General features: G+C 39.9%; 1 protein-coding gene across 1 annotated transcript; it reads right to left on the minus strand.

The window, feature by feature from the left end:
- Positions 1-340: 340 nt before the first annotated feature.
- Positions 341-1,920, minus strand: LOC134227824 (uncharacterized). Its single transcript, XM_062709502.1, has 2 exons — positions 1,166-1,920; positions 341-755 (listed from the first exon to the last, which is right to left on the minus strand). Exons 1-2 carry the CDS (start codon positions 1,736-1,738, stop codon positions 408-410), a joined length of 921 nt encoding a protein of 306 aa, XP_062565486.1. The 5' UTR covers positions 1,739-1,920; the 3' UTR covers positions 341-407.
- Positions 1,921-13,577: the final 11,657 nt, after the last annotated feature.

Here is a 13,577-nt window from a genome sequence, read left to right on the forward strand (position 1 = left end):
GGCGAGTGGAAAAAGGGAGCTCTAGTCAGGTAGATATCCTCCCTTCTTCTTTTCTTCTCCTTCTTCTATGGCTCTACATTCTAGTTGGAACTTGGCCTGTATTCTATTCGCATTTCTTCAGTTATTAATTGAAAGCTTTTATATGCCCGCCATTGCATCAGTATACTGTACCAAGGTACCTAGTCGAGATTATTGTTTAACCCGAGAACATACTAGACCTGACCGAGAATCGAACTCGCCATCTTCGGATGACAATCCTACGCCCTTGCTCGCAAGGCAAACTGGAGTTTTTCTCCCTATGAACGGTATTGTTCGTCATCATTATAAATGAAAACTAATATTTACTATACATGTGCAGTCATTTTTATTCATATCAACAATAGATATTGATTCTTAGAATCACGAAGTCAATATGACGGCTTATCATCCTCTGCATCTGCTTGATCTAGTAAATCCATCAAAGTTCGTGTAAGTGTGCGTTGAATTCTATTTGCCACTAACGAGTCGGGAAGTTTTCTCAGCTCAGCGGCAACAAAGTTTCCGAATGCTTGAAATGAATCGCCATGATCCCTCAAGTTTGGAAGTTCGCTTTTCACCTTTTCAGGAATAACGTTGTTTTCGGTACTGTGGTCATTGTCTGGCAAAGAGCGTGAAATTTTTTTCTTACGTTTACGATTGTTTAATCCAGCCGATACAGTTGATTCAGACGATACATTAGAGCAAGGAATTTCAGGTTCGGTAAGAAATATCTGTGCCTAAAACAATATTTTTGATTAGTTCTCCGCCCAACGAATCTCTGAGTTATTTTTAACTGGATTATTAAATTTCGATACATAGCGGTGAGATAACGTTTTGCTGCGCAGCTCAAAATGATCTGAATTTTCTATCAATGTAAGTTATTTAGATGCATTTTGATTGCTTGCACCCATTTCAGGCGGAAATAATTATAACGCCACCACTTTTATATGGCACTCCGAACTCCGTAGATGTCGTGCGGCGTTTTAATTATTTCCAACGGAAACGAGCATAACCGATCAACATGCGAATTAAATATAATGTTCAGGAATCGAGATTTTGACCGTTTTGTATGGAAATAAATGTCTGAAGCTATATTCAGGGCGTATACATTTTTACATACATGCAAATAATCATAAATTTCACTCACCGGCTTTGTGTCAGACTTCACATATTGCTCCTCTTGCACTGCAGCAAGAAATATCATATGCGGATAATACTTCCATGAGACTGGACCCCGTTTGGCTTTAGCATGGTATGACTTGTATTGGATGCGAAGATTTGTCCACTTCGCTCCCAGCTGACCAATATCGATCTCTCTGTTGAAAACATTTTCATATATATCTGCCCATACATGGCCACGAACTTCCCTGCTTTTGTAATCCTCGTGACTTGTATTCCAAAGGCAATCCCGTTCTTCAACGGCTGCGATTAAAGTCAATGTATTATATTCGCTCCATTCAGATGTCACCTTGTTCCGGATCCTCCTCGGGGTTCTCCCGGTAACATTTAAATATTGTTCGGGTCCGTAGTTGTCAAGGTCCTCTGAAGAACATACGGAATCGCCTTCGTTCGACATTTGCGACATTTTGAAGCACAAAGCTACTCCAAAATATAAAAATAAAGCGCAACCAAATGGAATCACAATTAGTCGTCCATTCACGTCTATTTGCCAGTGTGTACTGGTTTGGGCAAACTTGTTTGTCTGATAGAGGGGTTGCATTTAAAGAAGTATTTGTGTGTTTTCCACGCGCTGACAAATACAAACCAAATATATTTGTTCACCACACTCCCAGTCAAACACATTTGACACTATACCAACATAAGATATGCATTTACACACAGATCCAACCGACAGGCAGGCAAAAGATGTGGTGCTGACTTTTCATTCCTTTTCGACTGCTGTATACTCGCACGCGTTCGTTCGTTGTCGAATCGAGTACCTACAACGCTATCGCTGCAGTCGACTGAACTTGAATGAAGAAGGTTTGGTAACGGTTGGTTTCATCAAATCGTGTATGTAATTTCATTCACCCTCAATATTTGTAGCTACATACCTATTTCGCTTACTGTCAAAAGATATCCCTTTCACATATCAGCGATATTCATATTTTACTCATTGAAGCACACTGATTGTTATTATGTAACATTGAAAGATTTTTTTAAACCGCGAATTTTCCTCATTTGAAGAAGGTGAATTGCAAAAAAATGAATTCCTTAGGATAGGACCCTAAATTATGTATAGGTGTACCAACAATTCGTACAATTTTCTTTATAAATTATTTTATTTCAAGATTTTATACAGATTATGCATGCTTCTCAAACAGAATAGTGAAAGAAATATACCATCCGCTGTATAAGAAATAAAGAGAAAACCCATTCATTAGCTAGCAAGTCTTTGTAACAACGGTATAATAATAATCATAATAATACAAAAAAGTTGTACACATCCATGATTAAGAAATCATCGAGGAATATGAGAGAATAACAGGCATATGGAAAGTTTCTTTTGAAACCTCTTGGACCTAGGAATATGGCACAGATAAATAATGTCAATTCCAATTGAAAGTGGCATTCATTGAAGTCCTGGGATATCTTCTAAAATTTAAGCCGCATCATGCCTCTCACATATAACACCGGATAACATAACACAGAGCATTGATTGATTGGAATGCAGGATATGGGGTGGGGGAGGTAGTTATTTTGGAAACCACACTTTCCACACAATGAGGAAAATTGTTGATTTTGTTTGTGTTTAATTGATGAATGATGATAGATCTGATCAGGGCTGAAAGGCATGGAATAGGAATTGTTAAGATCCTGTAGATAATCAGGACAAAATACAATGAATTTAAAAAATATATATATGTATGTGTATGATCCACAAAAAAAGACTCACCGTTTGGGACGATTCAAATAAGACATCCACTACTTTTTGAGATTTCTAGACCCCCCGCTCCCCTATCTGTCACGCTTTTTGTATACCTAGTATCTGCACCAGGCTATTGACATCCTATTGTTTAGCCCATCGCCAGATCGTAGCCAGGATGTCCCGGGATATATTTTTTTCATACTCGCATTGTTGTCCACGTCAGTGTTGCTCTCCAGAAAATGATAGTAAAATAAACTTTTGAACACCTCGTCGATGGTACATAATCATACGATATATAACATTTGACCAAGGTGTCTTAAACGGAAGTTGAAAGAGCTGGCCATTTTGTTTTGATGGTAAAATCTAGCAAGCCATGCGACTTAGGAGAAAGTATTTATAGCAACCCTATAACCGAAAAGGGGGAGAATGTGGTAAACAAACTTGCTAGCCAGCCAACTCGTCAGCTGTGAAATTTACAGTCCCCCTTACTTACTGTCAAGTTCCTGTCACAATTGGAGAATCGGAGCAAAAATTGATTTATGCTCTTTTTTATTTTAATTTCTTTATATTTTAATTTTATTTCTTTTTATTTTAATTTTACTTTTTTAACCAATTTTATACATGCATTCATCTCTTAGACTAGGTGTTCCCTGTTTTCTTAACACTATCATCCTTATTTGCTATGTTACGCTTTAAGTTATTATTAATACATTTCAATTGCCTCTGGCAGTTAGGATATTTCCTCTGGTTGAATTAAACCATGTAGGAATTACAATGTTTTCTACTTAAACTAAACTTAACCTAATTTATACTAAGGATACAAGGAGCTAATCGTTGCAATAGAAGATTGCAACGATTTTTATCTAAAATTGGAAATTATTTTGTTGGACATTTGTTGCAATGTCTGAATATTAGAAAATCTATGAAGTTTATTTATTACTATACCACGGAGCCAACTTCAGAATCATTTTCAAAATTTTATATTGAATCCTCTGAACTGCCTTTTTTTAGTATTGCAGCTACAAGTCCATATTGGCACAGCATACAACATTGCTGGTCTTAAAATTTGTTTGTAAATTAAAAGTTTGTTCTTAAAACAAAGTTTTGATTTTCTGTTTATAAGTGGATATAGACACTTAATATATTTGTTACATTTGGCTTGAATGCCTTCAATGTGACTTTTAAAAGTTAATTTTTGATCTAGCAAAAGTCCTAAATATTTAGCTTCGACCAATGATTTGGAATTCCATTCATAGTGACAATATGTCTGCTAGAAGCTCTTGGCTTATGTGGGAAAATTATAAGCTGAGTTTTGGAGGCATTAGAGGAAATTTTCTATTTTCGCAAATAAGTGGAGAAAATATCCAAACTTTTTTGCAATCTACTACAAATGACACGAAGGCTTCGCCTTTTGGCTGAAAGGCCCGTGTCATCTGCAAACAAAGATTTTTGACACCCTGGTGGTAAATCAGGTAAGTCAGAAGTAAAAATGTTATACAAAATGGGCCCCAGTATGCTACCTTGCACCTTGGGGAACACCAGCTCTTACAGGTAATCTATCAGATATAGAATTCTGATTGTTTACCTGCAGTGAGCGATCTGATAAATAATTTTGGATCAGTTTAATATTGTACAGAGGAAAATTAAAATTCATCAATTTTACAATCAAACCTTCATGCCAAACACTGTCAAATGCTTTCTCTATATCAAGAAGAGCAACTACAGTCGAATATCCTACAGATTTGTTGAGCCGAATTAAATTCGTAACTCTTAAAAACTGATGGGTGGTTGAATGCCCATGGCGAAAACCAAATTGCTCATCAGCAAAAATAGAATTGTCATTAATATAAACCATCATTCTATTTGAAATAATATTTTCAAACAGTTTGCTTATTGAAGGAGGCAAACTGATTGGGGGATAACTAGAAGCTTCAGCTGGATTTTTGTCCGGCTTCAAAAACAACTTTGGCGTTTTTCCAATTATCTGGAAAGTATTCCAATTGAAAACATTTGTAAAATAAATTAACCAAAAAGGATAAAGAGCTCTCAGGAAGTTTTTTGATAAGTATGTAGAAAATACCATCATCACCCGGGGCTTTCATATTTTTTAAATTTTCTAGTAAGAGACCTCACGTCATCCAAATTAGTTCCCAACGAAGGGTCAAAAACATTCTCTTGATTGAGAATGTCTTCGAACCTCCGCATGACCTGATCCTTAATAGGATTAGTGAGACCTAGACTAAAATTATGGGCACTCTCAAACTGCTGAGAAAGTTTTTGAGCCTTTCCGCCATTTGTTAATAAAATTTGATTCCCCTTTTGAAAGGCTAGAATTGGCTTTTGAGGTTTGTTTAAAGAATTTTCAACTTCGAAACATTATTCTCAAAGTTGGTATTTCTCAGAATAGTGAAATGTGTTGCCTTTCTCGTACAACAAAGTTATACCAGAAGGCTATAATTTCACTCCAAAAGCGAAATTTTGATAGGAGGCTTGGAGACCCATAGTGTTAACCAATCGACTAAGCTCGAAAGTGTAGCTCCGGGATTTTTTTTTGTTAAACGCGTTTCATATAGAAGGACTTGACCGATTCGAGTGTAATTAGTTTCATTCGACGGAGAAACTTTCCTAGTTGGACACTATTGTTTTTGTTTGCTAATAACTCATGCGGTTTGAATAATATTTCTATTTTTCTTTTAACAAATACGCTGTTTGCATGCACACTTTAAATCATTAATCAATTTAGCCGTAATCGTATATCGTAATCCAATACTCTCATAGTGGAGTAATTATTAAGCAGCGTGATATAATCGCATCAAAGCTTTTAACCGCCAAAATGTGGGCAATTTACGTTGCTTTTACCATACTAATTCGAATTCAACACATTGAATCGAGAAAGACATAATCACCACTGGGGGATAAATTGGGGTTTTTTAATTTCATTCTGCAAATCACGCCAAATAACTTTCAAGGCGGAATCGCGAGTTCTTTGGTATTGCCTTCGCCTCACATAGCAGTAGTTGAAGATCGTCGTCAATAATACTTACTTACTTGATACTTGATGGGCTACAGCTCTTCAATGAACCTACGCCGAATGGAGTATCCTTCTCCACTGGACTCGATCCTGGGCCAATCGCTTCCAGTCGCCCTGAACATTGAGCGCCCTCAGGTCCTCTTCAACTGCAAAAAGCCATCGTGTACGCGGTTTTCCACGAAGCCTGCGGCCTCTTCCGGGTTCTCTACTAAATATTATCTTCGCTTGACGTTCTTCCGGCATACGAACAACGTGACCAGCCCACCGTAGTCTGCCGTGTTGGATAAGCTTAATAATATCCAGCCCTTTATACACCTGGTACAACTCATGATTCATGCGACGCCGCCAGATACCGTTCTCCTGTTTACCGCCGAGTATTGTCCGCAGCACCTTACGCTCAAACACTCCGAAAGCTCTTCGATCAGCCTCCTATAACGTCCATGTTTCATGGCCGTATAAAGCCACCGGAAGAATCAAAGTAGTATACAGCGCGAGTTTTGTTTTCGTTTGCAGACTACGGGTCTTAAGCTGGTTACGAAGTCCGTAATAAGCCCTATTTGCAGCTGCAATATGCCTTTTCACCTCGCGGGTAAATTATCGCACGTCACTAATGTTCCAAGATACACACATTCTTCTACCACTTCAAATTTTTCATCATCCAGCACCATTTCGCTACCACCACCACTAATGGACCCACGTTGATTGCCAGCGACCATGTACTTTGATTTGCTGATATTGATCGTGAGTCCAATCCTCGCTGTCTCCCTCTTAAAAGACACAAAAGCCTCTTCCACGGCGATCAATCCCGATAATATCGATATCGTCCGCAAATCCATGGAGCATATGCGATCTTTTGATAATGGTACCGCTTCTCTACCTCGGTAGTCCCGTCTGTGCCCTGAGGCCGTGCAAATGAGGCCGTCCAACCAGCTAGCAGGCGTTTCCTCGTCTTCCCATATTTTCGACATAATATGGTGCAGAACTTCATAAAGCTGCTCACTGCAATGTTTGAGAAGTTCAGCTATGAGCTGGTCCTTTCCCGCAGCCTTATTGTTTTTCAGCTCTTTAACAGCTTTTTTAACCTCATCTAGTGTAGGCGACTCCACAGCTTGTCCATCGTCGCTAATATTTATTCTGTTCATCGTTGCACCGTCACTTCCACTATTCAACAAAGTCTCGAAGTGTTGCTTCCACCTGGCAGCCACTTCGGTTTTATCTGTCAGCAAATTCCCTCGTTGGTCGTTGCACATGACGGGAGATGGCGCTGTCTTTCGCCGCACGCCATTGACAGACTCATAGAACCTCCGCATATCCGCATATCTCCGCATATCATATTCTTCATATTCTTTCTTCTTTCTGCGGTGGGTTCGTTTTTCGGCTGCTCTTGCTTCCTTGTACCGATCTCTATTCGATCGAGTACCCGACATCAACATCCGGCTTCTGGCAACGTTCTTCTTGTCTGTCACTCTCTGACACTCCACATCGAACCAACCCGTCCTGGGTCGCCTCTGTACAGTGCCTACCACTTCTCGTGCTGTTGTGCTCACCGCTCCATGGATCGACTCCCATAGATCGTTGATGTTGTCGCTAATGTTGATTGCACTTATCCGTTCGTCGAGCTTCTGGCGGTAATCAGCCGATACTCCTTCTGCCGACAATCGCTCGATATTGTAACGCATCGTTAGCTGCGATCTTTCGTTCGATACAGTTGACAGCCGTGATCGAATTTTACTGACAAAGAGATAGTGATCTGTAACTAATGGGGCAGCCCTCACTTCGGCACACATGAGACTCCCTCCTCAAAACCTCAGGGACGGCATACGCGCTTGAATCTCTCGCGACCAAGAAAACACCTGAATACCGTTAGCAACTTCACCCACTTTATTCAGCACACCTTCAGTACCTTCACTTTTCCCACTTCCTTAACCGTCTATCTCCTACCTTCTTCACCTTTTCACTACTCTTCTTCTGTTGGCGGGGCCCCTTCTCCGGTCCGCTGACCTCTAGACCGTTCTTCCTACGCTTGCCTCTGTACTGCTTCCGACTCCACGACGATGTTTAGCCGCCTGTCCTCCTCTACCGACCTATTTGCGGACGAAATTGACGGCGTCGTGAAGCTCCGAATAAAATGGCGGCGTCCACGGACAATGAATCGCCTGCTTTGAGCGTGCTTACAGCGGCACACTAGGAGTTAACTTTTGGAAATCAGTATGGCGAAAAGCATCTAATGTTTAATATCTCGAAAATGAGCACCTTAATAAAAAAAATATTTGGTAGGCGTAGTAGCGGACACCTTCCTACATAACTGGTACCAAATAGTTTTTCGTTGGAAGTTACAACTGTTGAGAAAACCCGCGTTAGATGCTTTTCGCCATACAAACTTCGGATGGTTAACTCATGCTGGCTATTTTTCACATATACGTTAGCGCCTGGTGCTGGCAGCGGCTGGTAGGAAACCAGCCACTGTATTTGATTCATTGGGGGACGTTATGCCGGGGCTGATCCTTATTGGACGTTCGGACCGCTTTCGGGGCCGCTTTCGGATCCGGGTACGTAATGTCGAGACGGCAACTGGTCACGTTATCTGGCTGGTTCAACCGGAACAATCACGGGCAGCTCCGACGTTGAACCCACAAAGAAAAGAGGGGCCCTGCGAGCACATTGGGGGAAAGTAAGTAGCGTCTTAGTTTTGGAGGGGGTTGGAGTTCTGGTCGAGGGTTTTTACCTGGATGATTTCTTTAGCTTTACAGCTTCCACTGTCTCACAAGGCTTCACTTTACTTCCTTCTACTGGTTTATTAGAACTGGTTGTTTTTTCAGACGTCTGTCGTGCTTAGATATCGCTTTGGAAATGATTCCAAGCAATGACGTATATCCTTTCAGAACCCTCGACCAAGCAAACTTCCCCTCCAAGCCTTTTGCTTATCATGGCGCCTTCTACGTCACCCCCCAATTGCCGTCCAGTTTTCCGTGATCCTGCCACTGGTGGTGAATAGCGGAACTATGTGTGGTGTGGCTGCATCCTTTCCGGTGGGTGATAGGTGATTGTGATGCTTAGCGCATATTCAAATTTCTTCTTGGTATTGTATAACATATATTTATTACACGGAATAAAAACGCGAAAATCTCACACATCTCGAAACGACAGACACACCACTGGTTACAGATCAGAGTCAATGTTCGGACCTCTGAATGTCCGCACATTGATAACATCCGAGAAATGGCGCCCATCCTCCAGAACATGGTCTATCTGGTTGCAAGTTTCACCATTTGGGTGTCTCCAGGTGTGCTTTCGGATATTCTTTCGTGCAAAGTAGATGGCCATCCCTCTGGCAGCAGCGAAATTTACTAGCCGTAGGCCGTTGTCATTGGCAGCGGTGTGAAGGCTCTCCCTACCGATTATGAGACGGAAAAAGTCCTCTCTACCGACCTGAGCGTTAGCGTCTCCGATAACAATTTTCACGTCATGCTTTGGGCACTCTCCATAGGCTTTATCAAGACATTCATGAAGCGTGTCCTTCACGTCGTCGGATTTATCGTTTGGCGGTGCGTAAACGTTGATTAGGCTGTAATTGAAGAATTTGCCCCGTATCCTCAACACACAGATTCGTTCGCTAATGGGTTTCCACCGCATCACTCGCTTCATCTGCTTGCCCATCACTACGAAACCAACTCCATGCTCTGCTTTTCCGCCGCCGCTGCGATAGATGTTATACTTGAATGCAGTGTTAGTCGTAGGGTCCACGACTCGGAATTCACGTTCTCCGGATCTAGGCCATCTGACTTCTTGAATAGCGGCCACGTTCACTCCAACCTTCTACAGTTCACGAGCCAGAAGGCTCACTCGTCTAGGTTCATTTAGGGTCCTGACATTCCAGGTACCGAGTTTCCAATCATAGTCCTCATTTCGTTGCCGGGTCGGTTGCCAAAAATAACGTTCTCTTATTCTTCTATCTCCATTTTTCGTGGTATTTGAGAGGCTTCAGTAAGCTACCTTACCGGGGTCGCGTTACCTACATCGCGCTGGTGGGGCTGCCACCTTAGGTATAGCTGACGCGATACAGCATTTCGTTGATCAGCCGCTGGGTACCAGGCAGACGCTGTTTGAGCCGGTCCTCCTGGTGAACAGACGCTCGAGGCGTACCTTCTCACTTTAGCTGATGTCAGAAGGACAACAGTGCCCAGGCTGCACTACCAGCTAAGTACACAACCCTTAGCTGGCGGTCTTTTGTCATCGGAAGCATGAGATAGGAACTTGTGGGGACCAGAGCTCTGTTGGGCGCTCCTTCCTTGATGTCAACCCACCATTTTGTAGTCAATAATAATGCACAGCAAAAAATGTTTGAATTTCAACGACGTGTAAACAGGCTCAGTCGTAAAAACACAATAATAGAAATTCTAATTTGATTGAAATTCACATTGAAATCGATGCACATATTTATGTGGCAGCGAAATAGCACTTGTTGTTTACTATATGCACCAAATATCCAATCACTCCTAAACCATCTAAGTAGGCTTAATGCGAACCAGAACTGACAGCCACATCATTAGAAATCATTAGCAATCAAAGCTATCGGGAAATGTATCGTCAGTCACGCGTGGTGAACCATCAGTGGCATAAGCTGTTTCAGAGGTTCCCGCTTGCCTACAGCTAGGATAAACTCCAGTAATTGCCTATTTCCGGGGATTAAACCATCCGACTTGAACATTAATTTACAATGTTGTGAAAACTCATATGTGAATATGTACGTTATGTGGAAGATGTTGATTTGGAAAATGTTTTGGAGTATGGTTTATTTTTTGAATGAGCGCGAGTGGTGCTCGCAGAAAATGCTGAGTGCGACTTAGTGTTGCTGATGTTCGTAAAGAGCGCGAGTGGTGCTCGCATTAAAAAAGCTCAGTCCGACTTAGTATGGTTTATTTTTTTTAATGAGCGCAAGCGGTGCTCGTAAAAAAGAGGTCAGTGCGACTTAGTATTGTTAATAATTTTTGTATGAGCGGGAGTGCTTAGTGTGAGTGAGTATGTGAGTATGTATATAGTATGTGAAGAAATATTTAAGAACCCTTTTTAACCCTTTAAGGGCCACCGTTAACCCTTCAAAAATGTCACCAGCGAAAAAAAAAAATTTTTTTTGAGCAATTTTTTTGGTTTGTTAATGTTGTTCATTTTAGTAATAATGTTGTTCATTTTCTAATCATTACGAGGTATAGAGAATAAAAACCACAATTTTCAAGAAAACTTTGATTGCAGCGTTCTCGTAAAGGCGCAAATATACGCAAGCAAATCACTCACTAAAAGGTGGTACTAGAGTTATATTTCAACCCTCCAATCACAGATGAGGGAACATTTGGGGACATTAGGTTTGCGGGACCATTTTATAGCAAAGAATTATGATAATTAAAGCTTTTCTTCTACAACTTTTTGATATTAATCTTCGCGTACAAAACAAAACAATCGAAAAGCTAAGGTTTTAAGCTTTGAAATGGTATATAAAACCTCATATTTGGAGAAAAATTGACTTCATAACATACAAATCAAAGTAAGGAATGATTTTTTATTTTCATCAGCTTTTTTCACTTCGCCAGCCCATATTTTTTGACTGAATAAACATAGCGCTTCAATATTTTCCGGTTCTCTTATCTAGGGTATATACTTTTATATGATAAATAAATTAGACAAATTGGAGATAGTAAATTTTCCGATTAATGACCACTCTTTCCCCATAGTGGAGTGGTGTTCGCATAAAGTGTTCAGTGCAATTATGAAGTAAGTATAGAATTACATTTAGTGCAGTAAGACACGGTCAGTTGTATTGTAGCAAAAATGGCACTTGAGATACTTACAACACAGTAGTTATATACTTTAATTGCTTTGTTACAGTGGCAGATTACTGTTGATGTAGCTAATCGTTTCAATCAACATAATTTTGCATATATAATGGTGTGTTTGAACAACTAATCCATGTACCTATTACAAACTTTAGGAAGAGAACAGTCTTAAAGAAAATTGAAATAAACAGGTCGAGTTGAGAATGGAGATGTAAACAAAATTGCTGTTTGGCCTATATTTCACATATTTGCGGTATCTAGTCATTTGAAGCATCGTACTTGGATATCTCAGAATTCAGATGAAGACATTAGAATATAATAATTTATTTCAATAAGACCTAACTGGTCAGTTGGAAGTACACAATACAAATAAATAAAAGTCACATTTTGATTGATATGTGCATGTCATGATATTTTGCCAAGTTTAATTCTACTTCGTCTCATTGTAGTTAAGGTATGATATGATGTCAAATGTAGTTAGAAACACAAACTTTTTACTTTCGAAGTATTTGTGTTTTTTTTTTAATTAAAAATACCTGAGAAGGGGGGAAATGTGTGGCAGCGAAATAGCACTTGGTGTTTACTATATGCAGCAAATATCCAATAACTCCTAAACCATCTAAGTAGGTTTAATGCGAACCAGAACTGACAGCCACATCATTAGCAATCAAAGCTATCGGGAAATGTATCGTTAGTCACGCGTAGTGAACCATCAGTGGCATAAGCTGTCAGAGGTTACCGCTTGCCTACAGCTACAATAAACTCCACAATATTTAGAGCATCAAAAAGTCCAATAAATTTTTTTTGCGTAAATTTAATACCAACCTGAACAGCTGCTTTGAACATTACATCAATCGTGTGATGCAATTGTTCAGTTAGAAAATCAAAATCGGAAGCAGACATGCTAATTGAATCGTCAGAACGAACGTTATTTTCCGTTGAAGAATGGGTATGAAAATCATTCATCGTTGATAAATTTTCAGAAACGAAATTTTGCCTGCCTTCAGCGATGCTTGCATAGGTTGGTATGTTTGAAAAATTTGAATTTTGAGATTTTGAGCGTTTGTAATATGTATTGGGGGAAGTCCCGACTTCCGCCGTCTAATTTAGTGCTACATCGACATCACTGGGGAGAGATTGTGGAAAAGCAAGCAAAATGTAGTGGCAACTGAAGGGCACACTCTGCCTGCATTCATAGAACATACCAGGCAGATAGAGTTTCCATCCCGAAAAATCCCGGGATACCAGGGACAATTTTTTTTCTTCAGGTTTACTAATAGTGTTTATGCTGACTGTTTACTAATAGTGTTTATGCTGACTGATACTTCTGCCAGCAACTGCAGCTCTCTTATATTTAAACAACAAGTATCTACCTACAATATATCGCTAGCTAACAATATTCCAAAATAGCAGATATACCAAACTGGTGCATGGTTCCTACTTATCTCTCGTCTACAACGAGAAGTCGCACGCTATCTGATACATATTCCAGCATTTCTCTACATAGCCTGAAATATTTTGTAAATTTACAATTATTTTAATTTTAAATCTGAATTGATTTAATTCATTGATTGATGTGAAAATAGTTTTAATACGTCAAATAAAGTTTATATTTGCATTTCTATTTTATTTTATTTTGCGATTCTATTTTACGCGTAATTTAATTTGCATTACGTAGTGTGTACGCCTCGTTAATCTTCTCGGCTATCCTAACACCGAACTAGTCATCCTGAGCTCTTCGTCCCCTATGTCCATGTTTTGGTCCGAGTTTCTTCAGGACTTCTGCTGACCAGCTTCTGAATGTTTTGGATTAAGGACACTCCTTACGGAA

The sequence above is a fragment of the Armigeres subalbatus genome, chromosome 3 (genome assembly GCF_024139115.2).
Source record: "Armigeres subalbatus isolate Guangzhou_Male chromosome 3, GZ_Asu_2, whole genome shotgun sequence".
NCBI classification, from domain to species: Eukaryota; Metazoa; Arthropoda; class Insecta; order Diptera; family Culicidae; genus Armigeres; species Armigeres subalbatus.

What these genes read in the sequence shown, in the direction of transcription:
- LOC134227824 (XM_062709502.1), bottom strand. Translation starts at nt 1,738, where the DNA reads ATGCAACCCCTCTATCAGACAAACAAGTTTGCCCAAACCAGTACACAC. An exon ending in TGAAGTCTGACACAAAGCCG is followed by an intron (nt 756 to 1,165) that starts GTGAGTGAAATT and finishes ATATTGTTTTAG; the next exon opens with GCACAGATATTTCTTACCGA.